The sequence below is a fragment of the Stigmatopora nigra genome, chromosome 20 (assembly GCF_051989575.1).
Source record: "Stigmatopora nigra isolate UIUO_SnigA chromosome 20, RoL_Snig_1.1, whole genome shotgun sequence".
Lineage (NCBI taxonomy): Eukaryota > Metazoa > Chordata > Actinopteri > Syngnathiformes > Syngnathidae > Stigmatopora > Stigmatopora nigra.
The window spans coordinates 1,882,441-1,897,440 of NC_135527.1; the positions used below are offsets into that span (position 1 = coordinate 1,882,441).

Here is a 15,000-nt window from a genome sequence, read left to right on the forward strand (position 1 = left end):
AACGTTGTGTTTTATGATGTCAACATTATTTTTTCTTTATCGTTTTATCCATTTATCCTTTCTCTATTTTGAAATAAATGACCAAATCTGACGCATTCGCTTGGAATGACGCCGTGACGTCACGACGCCATTTTGTCGAGACATCACGACGCCATTTTCTCGAGACGTCACGACGCCATTTTGTCGTGACGTCAATGCGCCGTGGCGACGTCAACATGCAGCTTCGTGCATGTTTTATTTTTACATGCTGTTCCCTTGATTCAGTCATTTTTTTTGTCCGACAAAAGCGGCTCATATGCGAGTAAAATCATCTTGTATTAGGCGCCATACGGTACTTTTAGTTGGGTACCCCTACGACTAATAAAAAGATCTTTACCTCCCACAAGTGCCGTGTGTTCCTGGCAGCTCCGCAGCGGACCTTGTCCAGCATGAGGGGGGTGCCCTGGAAGGGTCCAATCCAGGTGCCTTGGGGGATTCTCTGGGCGGCACAGATTCCGTAGCCGAGGCCGGGAAGCGTGCTGGTGCACAGACACACCTAAACAGGATAGAGGTTAACGAGTTTCCAGTGGGTCAAGACATAAAACTGGGGGTGCTCACCTCTCGGGGAAGATCTCTAAGCCAGTCGGGAACATCGGGGAGGGTGACAGGTGCCGGGGTGGCGCTGCTGGTGCCCACCAACCTGCGCAGGGAGTGAAGCGGTCCATGCATTGGACATTCGCCATTGCGGTTGTCCGCACACATGTCGCAGCCTGGAAGGAAACGTTTCAAATTAGCGGGAATAGCTTCTGGGTTAGCGTCGTCCTTTCGAGTAAAGCATGTTTGTTTCCTTTGCTGATTTGAAATCTTTCCTGCGCCACGGGGTGAGAAGTGTCGGTCGCCGCGCCGTCGTGTGATGAAGTGTGACACTAATTGAGGTCAATCATTGACGCGCTGATGATTATCTTGACTCCGAAATTCCCAGCAGGAAGTCTCGCTTGTTTTTGCTGGCGTTTTTTTTTTCTTCCAAAATTGAAATAATCGGCAGCGCGGGAAGAGTGACGCCCACTGACGGATGAAGTCATGAAGTGCGCAGCGACTGACTTGTTAATGCTCCGATAAACGGGAAGAATGTCAAACAAACATTCCTACTTTGGGAAAGTTGACGCATTCCAAATGGGATCTCACGATCATCAAGCTTGTTCCGCCTAGCAACAACATCGGTTTCTGCAACATGACGCCAAATAAAAATATAGAACACATTGTTGATAATTGATGACGCATTGTGGTAATTTTAGTTCTTAAAAAAAATAATGGAAGAAATATTATTTGAATGTTAATTAAGGTATTTGTTTTACAATGATTTGAAAGTCATTTTATTGAAGATTTTTTTCTCTTGAGTAATTTGCTTTTATAGATTGAAAATGACTTAAATGTATCTTAAAAATTACATTTGACCTTTACTGATGCATTTTTATTTTTACTTTTTATATTTACTTTTATTGGTGATCGTTAAATTACATTGATGTGTTAAAAAGAAAGTAAGTTTGATCTTTAATAAATCTTAAATTTTTGCTTCATAAGCTATTTAATGACAATAAAATACCTGCTTGTGATTTATATTTAAAGATTATTACATTTGTTGTTATAAACAACATTTCCTGGTATAGTGTTATAATTGTAATAACTAAAGAACAAAAATGTTTCCCTAAATATGCTATGTTCAATTTAATAACATGAACGTGTTCATTTTTTAACGTTGAAAACTATTTGGATTCATTTTAAAACGGAATTTGTATTTCCAATCAAGAATTAGATTTACTCTAACTCTTGTAAATTTTAAACTATAAGCCACACCCACTTTAATTGTTCATGTATATAAGCCGCACTGGTTTACAAGCCGTGAGTATTCACACTGCATTCTGGGATATTTACATCAAAAGAAAAAGGAGCTCATTAGCCTGTAAATATCCATAAATTATATGCACTTAATTATGGATCTACCTATTAATTTTTCTTCCTCAAGAATGGGTTACATTTGTTGATAATGTAATTGTATAAAATAATACAATAAAAATACAAAATATCAGTCCATGTGCTTGATTACTAATTGGCCAATGAAGTAAAGAAAAAAAAGTCAACAAAACACTGCAAATTTGATTCACTTGTGTTGTTGTCAAATGAATGAAATAATCTAAATATTTTACAGCATTCCATTTTCTCCGAGCATAATAACTATTTTGAAGCAATATCGATAATATATAAACCAACCATTTAAAAAGGCCCGTTAAAGTGAGTGTTTATTCTCTACCTCCTTTTATGCTATTTATTTCCGTAAAAGTATCAATTCCAAACGTACAGCCTTAAGTCATGTGATCTAACCATTTTACTTCAAAACTGTGTTTATGCGAGCGACTGCTTTATTTACACACTAAACACTTGATTTTCCCTTACACACAAACGCACACACACTTCCGCGTGCCCCCCGGGGACCTCCATATGGTTGTGTTGGGATGATAAATAGCGTTCCGCTGGATCGATCGGTGGCCCCCCTTTTCCACATACACACACTTTCCGTCCCCCTTCCTCAACCTACAAGCGACCCTCCATAACCCCCCCCCCCCCCCCCCCCCCAACGCAAAACTATATGCAGCAATTAATTCCCGCTTGTCCCGCCATCCCTCATCAGGCCTGCCGGCGCATATCGATGCAGATTACTGCTGATGAACCGTTTTATCACACACACACACACACAAACTAACACTAACACGCACACACGCGTCTTCATCACGTCACTTTCGTGACAGCTTGTGAAGACAAGACAAACATGACGAAGAATATATGTTCGAAATGTTCCCGTGAAATAATGAATTTACGTGGAAAATGTTGCCGGGAAAATGCGGGTGTGTGCTGTACTTTTTTTTTACATTGCAATATAATATGAAGTGTATTCAAAGTGTTTTTTATTAACACATTTCTTTATGAATAACGAAGCAGTGGTCACGTTCAATGACGCATTAAGTGCAGATTATTCACTTTGCCGATCGATCATTTGAAAGTGAAATCTGAGTGATAATCAATCACAGCTTGAGGGTTGCTGACCTCCGTTGTCACACGTTGGGAAATAAATCAACATTTGAGAAATATGCTTTTTTTCCCGTTGTTGAAGATCATTTTGAATGCTAATTGTAGATTAAATAATTACATATGTTGATTAATATTATGAAATAAATCAAACTCTTTCTCGCTATTTTTCTGTATTTTTAATGCTAAACTATTTTGACAATTATGTATCGAGGTCATACTCATAAAAACTCAGCTCAGAAATACTAGGAATTGTGGGTTTTTGAAATTTTGACCGTGAAAAAAAGGGATTATTCTCAAATAAAATTGAAAAGCCTAGGATTTAATGAATAAAATCATTAGCAATCAAAATACATTAGATAACGGAACTGAAATTAAGAATGTGTGTGTGTGTGTGTGTGTGAGAGGCTTCATACGGTTGTTGACGTCGGCGTTGTGGTTGTTGATGGGTATGATCTCCATCCTCTGTTGTCCGTACAGGAAGTAGTCCAACTCCTCGGCGGTCAGCTTCATCCTGCCCCCCGCCTGGGCGGCCCCGGCGCCCCTCCCGCCGTCCTCGCCGCTGCCGCTCCTGACGCTGGACGACGACACCACCCCGACGCCCCCGCAGCTCTGCTCCTTCACCTGTGGGAGGTGTCCCGCCGCGGTGCTGTCTACGGGGGCGACCGTCGCCCCTGCCGCGTCTCCCGCGGGGCCCGCCAGGGCCTGCCCGTAGAGCGTCGCGTGTTGGCCGAGCTGGGCTGCCACGGCGGGCGCCAAGACGGCGACCCCCGTGGAGGAGGTGCAAAGCGGGGTGCCTGAAGGCGACGGGAGGGGGGGCTTTAGCGGCGTGTGGGGGAAAAGCTGCTGCCAATGATGCAGGTAGGACGACGCATCCACTTTGAGGAAGGCCGACGCGGCCGCCGCCGCTGCCGATGCCTCGCCCGGCTTCAGCATGGCGCCGCGTCGTCTGCACAGGGGACGTGGCAGCTGTCAATCATCTGCGTCACACAGACATATTCACTAAATCCAAGATTTCAAATCCATGATGTCCTCATTTATTTGACGAATGTACGACAGTCAATTGAATTTTACAATGTCATATTTTGCGTAAAAATATGTACGATTTAAAATAACAGTGAGATAGAGTCAAAAAAAGGTGCACACGCATGTACGTATATACACTGGAAAATAGATATGTTGTATTTGAAAGAAATGGGAATATAAAAAGGAAAGAAAAATGAAATTTACATTAAAAATGGTACAAATGTGGCATTGTGATTCTATTAAGCATAACAAACGACGTGATGTGTATTCAATGTGATTAAAATAGAATTATTAAATCAACATTTTGGAGGTATACATTATATTATATAAAAATTTAACAGCAAACAATGTGGAGAGATCACATCAAAAACCTTTCCAAAAGCCATACAATACCGCGGCCATTTACCAAAATGTATGAAATAATCTAAAAAGAATTTAAAATTGTTGCATTCAAAGACCAACCTTTTTCTGTCAACGAGGGAAAGCACTTAATACACTAAAGTGTATCGAGATATTTGAAAAATGACATCACTTACACACTTGCAAAGTTCCCATATGGAAAACAAAAAAAAAGAGAAAAAAACGTGCGCAACTTTTAAAGAAAAAAATCTAAGAGTGTCAAAGGTGTCCTAATAAGAAGGAAAAAGATGATGAACTTACTGGCGCGTTGAGGCTGCGGGTGTGTGTCCGGCCGAGGAGCGCTGACGTCCCAACTCGATTCTTCTTCATGGAGAAACACGCTTCTGCTCACTCGCTCGCTAGCCGGTCCGCTCACTCTCTTTCTCCCGCTCGCCGACCCCCGAAGAAGAGGAAGAGGAGGGGGAAGATGATGATGATGTGTCACAGGCATCTCTGCGGGCCCCTAAAACCCCCCCAACCCCCCCAGAAAAACAGCACGTGACAGTGAGAGTGTCCGCCCTTCCTCAGACCTTCGACACCCTCGTGTGAACTTTGAACTTACTTCATAGCGGCGGCCTACAAATACAATTTACTGCATTTCCCCGCATATAAGCTGTATTTGTAACTTAAAAAAATGATGATCTTCACGCGCACCAGACTTACAGCGTTGCTAGAATCTTTTTCATCAGTAGATGTCAGCAAATTAATATTTACTTTTGTTGGTTATTTTCTGTTTTGCAGTAAGAAAACAACCATTATTGAATGAATTAATTCCTTATGATAGTGAGACTAATAATGTAATTTAAATTAATAAAGTATCACAAACCACAAATATTACGAGTAATGATTTTTCTTAAGATTATCCCTTCAAAGTAACATTTGGTCTCCTATTAAAATAATGAATATAGAGGTGAAAATTGTGATTTGGGGCGGGTTATTCGCGAGAATTTTTTTAATTCAACGATTGTAAGGCAATTTAGGGGGCCGGCTTATACACGGGGTGGCTTATACGTGAGAAAATACGATAAGACGTTCCCTTAAAATCGCCTTAAAACGGTTCAATTTCTCTTGTACAAGGCGCCCCAGATTGACAATTTTCACCTCCATAGTCATGATTTAAATATTACGTCTTTTTTACGACAAATACGGCATAAATGTGAGAAATTACCCTAGGTGTCATGTTTTATGATGACGTTCAAATTAAGATGATTGACATATATAGAGTTTGGTTTTAATAATCAATAAAAAAAATGTGCAGAGTCGTTTCTTCTCCCTGACTTGGGTGCGGGCTGTTCGGTTCGGTGGCGGTGTGATTGGGAGGGGTGCCCTGCGATTGGCTGGGTGGCCCCTGCCTGCTGCTGCTGGTTAGCTGGGAAAGCTTTCAACACTCTCGTGTATGCATAATAATTAGACATAGGCATTGTCGTCATTATTGACTTGACAAAAAGCCTAGTAGTCATCATACCCTCAGCTGCGTATGACGAAATTGTACAGTGCTTCTCCACAGGTCCGCCATCTCAGCAGGCAAGACCCCTTAACTGACATATTCAGACTTGTTAGCACTCCGCCACGATGGAAACATCGCATCACCTCTTGAGCGCCATCAATCCGGCGACTGCAAGTTGCCTCACCGATGCGAACAAGAATAAAATGTATCACTTACCTCTCACTGTCTTCTTACTTACCCTCCCTCAGTTCGCCTGTAGAAGGCAGATCCACGCCAAAAATTGTGGGTAATGGATTGGGCGTTTGTCAAAAAGATACTCGGAAGCGGGGTTTGGAGTGGTTGTTGTCGTAGCTTAGCTGCAATGGCCGCCCGGCATCCGCTCTTTTGCTTCCTTTCTCTTCGCCGTCTACGGCGTACTTTGGGTGGGTTGGATATCCTCGGAGATCTCGGAGGTCTCTTGGGGATATCGAAGGTCAGTTTGTAGTAAGTCATGAAATTGGGTGTCTTGCCTTTCAACGAACGAACTGGGGAGCAATGAGCCGCTGCGCCCGAGCGCGCCGCCATCTTGAACTCTCTTTACAAATGCATAATGTCCATAAAGGCATAATGAATGATAATAATTGAAATTAAATAAATACTTGTATTAATCAAAATATAAAAATAAATATTTAGTGTTTGTAAATATATATTTTTAATCCAAAACACAGAATATTTAACTTTTGTTTTTTCGTACGAAAATCTGAAAATGTGTGACGAGAAGGAGAGAAAATCCGATATACTCGCACTTGGTTGGCTAAATAAGTCCCTGAAATGTCCGACTGCATCTTTTTGGAAAACTTTCCACAAATATTGGCTTTTATTGATGTTTTTCTCCTCTATAAAACATAAAAAAATGAAATTCAGGGTTTTTCAAAGTGTTAAACAAGATTCTTTCTGCTGGGATGTGCACTTAATCAAAAGCTTGTCTTGCACTTCAATAATCGCTCAGGTACGCAAAAATAACACACCCGTTTTCTATAGTGTTTCTTTTTTCCCTTCTCAATTGAAATAGAATTTTCTATTTTAAATCAATACAAAAAGTACGAATAAATATGATTGTAAATCTTAATAAACATTTGTCTTGTTTAAAATAATCATATACTTGAAGAATTAAAATAAGTATTTAAGAACATTTTTATATTTCAAAGAAAAATGACCAAAATCATCACAGTAAATCTACCTTAAAAGTCAAACTAAGAATTAAAAACATGTTTGTCACAAAAAAAGAGTCGAAAACTATTTCCACATTCCTACAAAAAAATAGAAATATTTTGTAATGGTTTACGACACCCACACACATGTATTTTGGTGAATTTGGCAGCTGTTTTTGGTATGGTAAGAACAACTTAAAAAAAAAAGAAACAAGGAAAGATGTCAATGTGTTTCTGTCCAATCATTTCACATTGTTAGGGTCAATATCAAAAGGAAGTTAATACAAATTATCAAATTATTGTGTTTGAAAAATGAAATATGTCTCTCTTGATGACAAGCTGATCCTTTTTACTGACAAATTAAAATTTCACAATCTTGGAAATTTTCTATGTTTTCTGTTGTGTTTCATTAAAAGGCAGGTTATTTTCCTCCAGGCACATAAGTGGGCAGCTCAGGGTCCCTAATGTCAACTTCTTGGAATTCATAAGGCAGCTGATGACTCACTCTCTGACCAGAGTATCAGTGTAAATGAGGTGCCCCAGCGCTATCAACGAACACTGCTAAGCTAATTTGCTAATAGTTTTATCAGTTAATCTTTTTACCACTTAGAAATAAATGACCGTATCGGCCGCATTTCTTTACGTTATGGCGTGTTGTCTTTGCCACCTTGCAGTTTCGCGCATCTCGTCTTTTTATGCGCATATAAGCCATACCCTCGATCCAGTCATCATTTTTTTGGTCCGACAAATGCGGCTTATATGCGAGTAACTACAGTAAATGCAACAATTAGTGAAACACATTGACTTATAAAACACACTACCACCCTCTAGAGCAGTGGTCTCAAACCGGTTCCACATAGGGCCGAAGTGGGTCCTGGTTTTTGTTCCAACCGATCCAGTGCCGACATTTTAACCAATCAGGTGTCTTTAAAATAAGTAGCACCTGAATCTAATTAACTGATTGCAAAAGGTATCCTTGTTGAGTTGGAATGAAAACCTGCACCCACTGCGGCCCTTTGAGGACCGGTTTGAGACCGCTGCTCTAGAGCAGTGCTCTCAAACCAGTTCCACATAGGGCTGCAGTCGGTCCTGGTTTTTGTTCCAACCGATCCAGTGCCGACATTTTAACCAATCAGGTGTCTTTAAAATAAGTCGCACCTGACTCTAATTAACTGATTGCAAAAGGTATCCTTGTTGAGTTGGAATGAAAACCTGCACTCACTGCAGCCCTTTGAGGACCAGTTTGAGACCACTGCACTAGAGTCCCTGGGTGACATGACATGTGTTTTCCCCCCTGAAATCTTCCTTTTTGACGCACTATGTTTGACATCAAGATTATTACTATTATTACTTAGTGATTGGTATTATTAAGCATGACTGGCTTTGACTTCCTTAGTAACATACGTGTGTGTGTGTGTGTGTAAGCACTGTGCAGACAAGACAGATTACAGCTGAGCTCATTGTGTTTTTGGGTCGGCCTTGTTATCCGCGATCCGTCGCTTGCTAGCCATCGGTTACATATACCAACACACATTCGCCGCACATCCGTCAGCGAGCACGGGCATGGATAAGGACGTGGGCTAAACGGCGGAACATGTATAAACGCGCGCGTTGTTATGACTAGAGTCGGCGTGACAGCCGCCATCCGTCATCCTGGCGAGCGGTTCTGGATTGATAAGGAACAAAAACACAAACACGCAAGCGTCTCGGCGTGAACTCTCGCCGGCCCAAATAAATACTTTTTCACTTTTTTTGGAAGAATGCGGGCTCGCCGCCCACGGGAGGCATGGGTGGGGGTCACCCTCCCACCACCCCGGCTCGTTGCCAGTGGCTCTCATGCTAATGGGTTAGCTTTTAATTCGACAAATGTGTTTCGATCGCGATATTTGGGAGAGTTGATTGTTTTGAATGCTAACAAAGTACATTATAATAAAACGAAAAGGATGAGAGGTCTCGGCATGGTACCCCGGAGATCCACTTGGCGTGTCGGTCAAATAATTGGGGAAGCATTGAAAAACAGAGAAATGAAACTCACCCATTGGTTCACGTCGCGTAGTTGTTTTTGATGAAAATCCTGCAAAGAAATATATACTATTTTTCAGTCACTTTTGTTATTGCATTATTCGTCAATCGTATCTTGATATTCAGGTTACAAAATTAAGTGGTTACAAAAGTGGTTTAGTAACCTGAATTTTTCCCACAAAGAAGCATATTTTATATTGAATTACTATAATAGTAAGGAGTTCTAAAGTTGTGTTTATGTATGTTTTCTCAGCTGCCACTCAATTTCAGGTGGTAGTCTGAAACGTTGTAGAATGAATTGTTAAATATGCTTCTACTTGTGAATAATCTAAGTTACCAAACCACTTATGGAACCAATTAGATTCTTAAATTGAGGTACCACTGTATGTATCAGTAACTGTATAACAAAAGACGGAACAAAAACAGCGTAACAATTTTCACAATCTGAACAACTGAAAATATTTAATACTGTGACATAAACAAACGTGAAATAAATAAATACAAATACACATATATCACAATTAGTACTTCAATAATTAGCCATTTTAATAAAAAATGAAACTTCCAATTTGTCATGTGGACTAAAAAAATAGAGATAGCACAAAAGACGAATTCATGAATAACATTGAATTTTTAAATTCTGTAAATGAATCTCACAAAAAACGAATACAGCGGTACCTCGATATACGATCATAATCCGTTCTGAGATTGAGATTGTATGACAAGCTTTTTGGAACTCAAGCGGACGCTTCCCATAGAAATTAATTGAAAACAAATTAATTCGTTCTAACCCTCTGAAAAAAACTAAAAACTAATTCGCCATATTTTGCCAAAGTAATAAATAACGAGTGGTTTATAGTAATAAAATGTGTTTAACATATGTAAAATAAGACACATTTTGCGGAGGGGCGAGACAATGACACACAGAGGCGGAGGCGGGGGCTGTTCATAAGACTTTATCCACGGCAACAACGCACTCATAAACGAACAAACACATTTAAATTAACTTGGATAACTATATACAGATACTCAACTTTTAATGTAACTTCAAACAAAACTGAATTCAAATTTTTTTTAAATCTTTTTTTACCTTAGCTCTACGGGTTGACCCCACCTGGACGTTTTTGCCGGAGTCTTCAAAACGAACGCATCAAGAGTTTTTTTGTTTTTGCCTCCACTTCAAAATATTACAATAATGACGCACACAATTATCATCACCATACGTGTAATTCAAGCTTTAGAATTAGCGCGCCTCATCACTTGTAGGTTTTCCTTCTTGATGTTGTGTCTCTTGAAGGCACTCGTGTTCTCCGCATTGTACACGAGTAACGGCTTTATTTTACAGTCACCGCTCGCAGTAGCACACAACGCTAGCATTAAGCGGTCCTTCATGGGTTTGTGTCCCGGTAATGCCTTCTCCTCTGCCACGATGAATGTCCGCCTGGGGATCTTTTTCCAAAAAAGTCCAGTTTCATCGCAGTTGAAAACTTGCTGGGGGACGTAACTTTCCTCGGCGATATTCAAGGCAAATGTCTTGATAAATACCACCGCGGCTTTCGAATTTGAACTTGCCGCTTCATTGCGTCCTTCTGCTTAAGGATGGTGGAAATGGTTGACGTATTCCTCTATTGCCTAGCGAGCTCAGTAACACGTTACCCACTCATATTTTTAAATTATTTCGCAATTCATGTCCATTGTCAACGGTCGCCTTTTCTTTGCAAAACTTTGCCGATCCATAGTAATATTTTATACCTGGTATCACTTTTTTTGGAGCAATATGAAGTGTATACGGGGGTGTGTGTTGTGTTGTTTTTGTGTTGTATTTGTGTTGTCTCGGAAGAAGCGGCGGGAGGAGAACTAGCTTTTTTCATGCATTGATTAATGACTTTTCCACAGCCCAGCGCATCGACCGATCGATGAATTAACTGCCCAAATTCATCATTTTCTACAAGGAAAGCTAATTATTTGCACACAAAAACAACTTATTAACAAGCAAAAACACACGTACACATAAAATGCGCTAATCAACTACATCAAGTGGAAATGAACAATGATATCTTAAGAATAAAATCACTCAAAACATGGAACCAAAAAGTGGACTTGAGTTCCACAAGTGAAAAGCAATAAATTCAAAACAACAACTGCATAACTACATGATAAAAGGTAACAAGAGACAAATATTACACATCTACGGTCACATAATAAATGACCAAAAATAACAGGACGTACAAAACAAACAAAGCAACACAACAGATTCAACCAACCCAGCACCAAGTACTAATTGATAAATAATCGATAAGTAATTTAGCATTATTGATGACATCATTTTACAATAGTAGTGATACACCTAACTGGAAACAAGTTTAAAAAACAAGTTGAAAACATGAGAAAATTTGATAAAAGAGTAAATACTGCGACATTCCAAATGTATAAAAACAAGAAAAAAGGAAAAAATTGCATTTAAACGAGTAACATCAACAATTTAGCCTTACAAGCTAACAGATAATTAGCAATACGACTTAGTGAACCCAAATTAAATAAGTAAGCTAATCTAACCTAACAACTATTAAAACATATTTTCTCGTATATATGCCATATTTGTCACCAAAAAAGATTGAATTGAGGGTGCGGCTTATATGCGCATAAATTAGATTTGAGATTTCTGAAGACTTTCCCATCAAAATGACAAACTTGTACTCCTATTAAAACCATGAATATGGAGGTGAAAATTATGAAACGGGTTCTGCTTATACGAGAGAAATTGTAAAATTCAACTACCGTATTTTCACGACTATAAGGCGCACTTAAAAGTCTTAAATTTTCTCCAAAATAGACGCCTTATAATCCAGTGCGCCTTATATAGTGAAAAAAATTAAATGTGCCATTCATTGAGGGTGCGCCTTATAGTGCGGTGCGCTTTATAATGTGCTGCGCCTTATATGTGGAAAATACAGTATTTAGCTTCTACAGTCAAGTTTGAAATAGAATAAGGCTGGAAAACAACAAAATCTGTACTGACACTGATAAATGCGAAAAAACATTGAATAAACACCAGTACTTCAACCAATAGTGGACTCCACGCAGAATAAAAACAAAAAATCCTAAAAAAAAAAAAAAAACGTAATGTATTTTCACGACTATAAGGCACACTTCATAGATTTTTCTCCAAAATAGACGGTGCGTTATAATCCTGTGCGCCTTGTATATGGAAAAAATAAAATGTGCCATTCATTGAGGGTGCGCCTTATAATCCAGTGTGCCTTATATATGGTAAAAATGTCTTTCATTGAGGGTGCGCCTTATAATGCAGTGCGCCTTATAGTCGTGAAAATACGGTATTTTAAGGCTACGACTTATACGCGAAGGCGGCTAATATGCGGGAAAATACCTCAAGTAATTAACCAGGGTTGTCCCAATCAAATCTTTTTATGAAGATCTGCTAAAACTGATCCGACACTTCCGGCTAACATTAGCGTGCCATAACAGCGATCATAACATTTTACTAGAGCGTGATTATTTCAGCATCAACACTTACCAGATTAAGTGTAACATAACATAATCCAACAATTTTGTTTGTATGTTTGGATAATATTCATGTTGATAAATTACTTTAGATCCATTAAAAATACATTATAAACTCTACAGGACATTTAACTACAATTAACCGCGGTAACAAAAACCAATCAATTAGTGTAATACAACTTATCTAACGGCAAACAAGCAGAAAAGTCTATTGTTTTTGTGCGTGTTCGCGTGTGTGTGGTTAAGGCCCCGTTTGACATTCAATTAAAACATTTACATTCCTGGTTAATTAATTCAGCAGACGGCAGTGAGAAAAGACGAATGGACGGGTCGCTTTGACAGGAGACCGATAAAAGTACACACTCGCCCATATTGTGGGTGTGCACGAGGGTGTGTGTGTTAAGGTCACCGCAGGCTTACTATTATAATTCATGTGCTTTGACAGATATTCATCGGGGACTTTTACTCTCTTTTGCAGCTTTGCTTCACTTTAATGCACTAAAAAACTCCATTAAAGCTTGCACACATACAACTGATACCCTTTAAACAGTATTATCTCCCTAATTCCCCTCCAAAATAATTGCACCATTAAAAAAAAGCGGATCTTTTACAAAAATATTTATGTAACCTTGTGGATCAATGTTCTTAAAAAACAATGACATATATTGGGAAAACAATAGCCGACAGGGGGCGTATGACTCAATGGAAAAAAATGTAGACAAATACTCAGTGTTTATCAATGTTGGAATATGTAATTTGAAAGTGGGTCAGAGGAGGAAGCAATTACCATATTTTCTTGCATATTAGCTGCCTCCATTCTGCACCCTTAAAACTGCCTTAAAATGGTTGAATTTTACAATTTCTCTTGTATAAGCCAACCCCTGATTGACAAATTTCACCTCCATATTCATGGCTTTAATAGGGAGGACAAATGTGTTACTCTGAAGGGAAAATCTTAAGAAAAATAATCGCACGTGGTATTTTTGAAATACTATATGAATCAAAAGGATGGTCTGCTGGATTGCACATTCTGAAAGGGTGTTGCTTGCACGTAAACAAATTCAAAAAGGAAGTCACGTGAGCATTACAACCAAAAAGTGTGTCCGTAGCGGTCTTATTTGTCATCCCTAGCTAAAATGGCGGCAAACTTTTTCACGTTTTATACAAGATACGGTTTATTATCTTAGACGTCAAAATACATTTTGTTAAGCATTTTATCTGTTTCTCTATTTTGGAATATGCCGCATTGTCTTGCGTTATGGCGTTTTGTGCATGTCAAGGCTCATTTGTGCCCATATAAGCCGTACCCTCGATTCAGTCATTATTTTTATAGCGACAAATACCTTGTGTATATGGGCTGATGCCAACAGCGCGAGCTAAATCATTTTGGTTCCCATGTCATTATCACCCCCCGCACGCTAACCATCTCCCTATCTTACTGCAGTTAAGCCCAAAAAGCAACACAATTGATTAGCCACTTGTCATTTGTTACTTGGTCTAAGTAGTCTTTTGCAACATGTAAGAATCAAATCAACAAAATAAGCTACTTACTGGCTATTCCAATTCTTTTTATATCCTCAATTAAATTAGGTGCCCAAAAAGAATACTCCCCATTTCCCGATTTCTTGTGGTGGCAAAAATAGTTTAAAAAAAGAATGGAAAAATCCTAGATATTGGTATTTTTTTTACATGTATTTATTTTAATATTTTTGCTTAAATAACAAACATATTTCATTTATGTAATTCCATTAAAAATATATATTTTTAAAATACATAACATTTTGGAAAACTGTTGTGGAAAACAGGAAATATAACAATTCAAATATGTATTCGATTTAAAAAAAAATCAAAATTGAAAAATAACGAACAATTTAATTTAAGGCTCCAGCACCCTCGTGACCCTTGCCTGCATAGGCAAACAGGAAATTGATTTTGACATCATTTTATTTTTTTGAGAATTAAAAAAATAGACTTCCAAGAAAAAAATATAGCTTCTCTATATGTATCCATGTTATTTTAATTTTAGCAAGAAATAACGTTGACATATAATTTACTTTTACAGGCCGCACACCGGTAGTATAGTTAGTGATATTAAAAAAAAAAATAATGAAAAAATGTAAAGCCCCGTTAAATTACCTTCATGTTTTGACAATTTGAATGTTTTTTTGTGATATATTTCAAAAATGCGATTTTAATTACGATTTGATTTGAATTACGTTTATGTTTAACAGCGTGCATGTCAATAAGGGTCCATTTCTCCTCACCTCGTTTCCTTCTCTTTTCATTCAATTCCTCTCGTGTGGATGAGGGGCGGGACGCATCCTGATGACGTGT

The 15,000-nt window shown here is 38.7% G+C and overlaps 2 protein-coding genes across 4 annotated transcripts in view; one reads left to right on the forward strand and one right to left on the reverse strand.

Annotated features, from left to right (window-relative positions):
* prdm6 (PR domain containing 6) overlaps positions 1–15,000 on the reverse strand; it is a 37,313-nt gene that overhangs the window by 21,999 nt on the left and 314 nt on the right. For both annotated transcript variants that reach the window (XM_077741920.1, XM_077741921.1), the window contains exons 1-6: positions 14,931–15,000; positions 9,158–9,196; positions 4,747–4,948; positions 3,477–4,040; positions 598–749; positions 377–535 (exon numbers count right to left, since the gene is read on the reverse strand). The exon at positions 14,931–15,000 is cut by the window's right edge and continues 314 nt beyond it. In XM_077741920.1, coding sequence (XP_077598046.1) covers positions 377–535; positions 598–749; positions 3,477–3,996 — 831 coding nt within the window. In that variant the 5' untranslated portion in view covers positions 3,997–4,040; positions 4,747–4,948; positions 9,158–9,196; positions 14,931–15,000. The remainder of the gene's footprint in view (positions 1–376; positions 536–597; positions 750–3,476; positions 4,041–4,746; positions 4,949–9,157; positions 9,197–14,930) is intronic.
* ppic (peptidylprolyl isomerase C) overlaps positions 14,963–15,000 on the forward strand; it is a 5,891-nt gene continuing 5,853 nt past the window's right edge. Inside the window, exon 1 of one of the 2 annotated variants that reach the window (XM_077741956.1) lies at positions 14,963–15,000. This exon is cut by the window's right edge and continues 189 nt beyond it. The gene's annotated coding sequence lies outside the window, so the exon portion shown is untranslated. The other variant, XM_077741955.1, reaches the window with a different exon arrangement.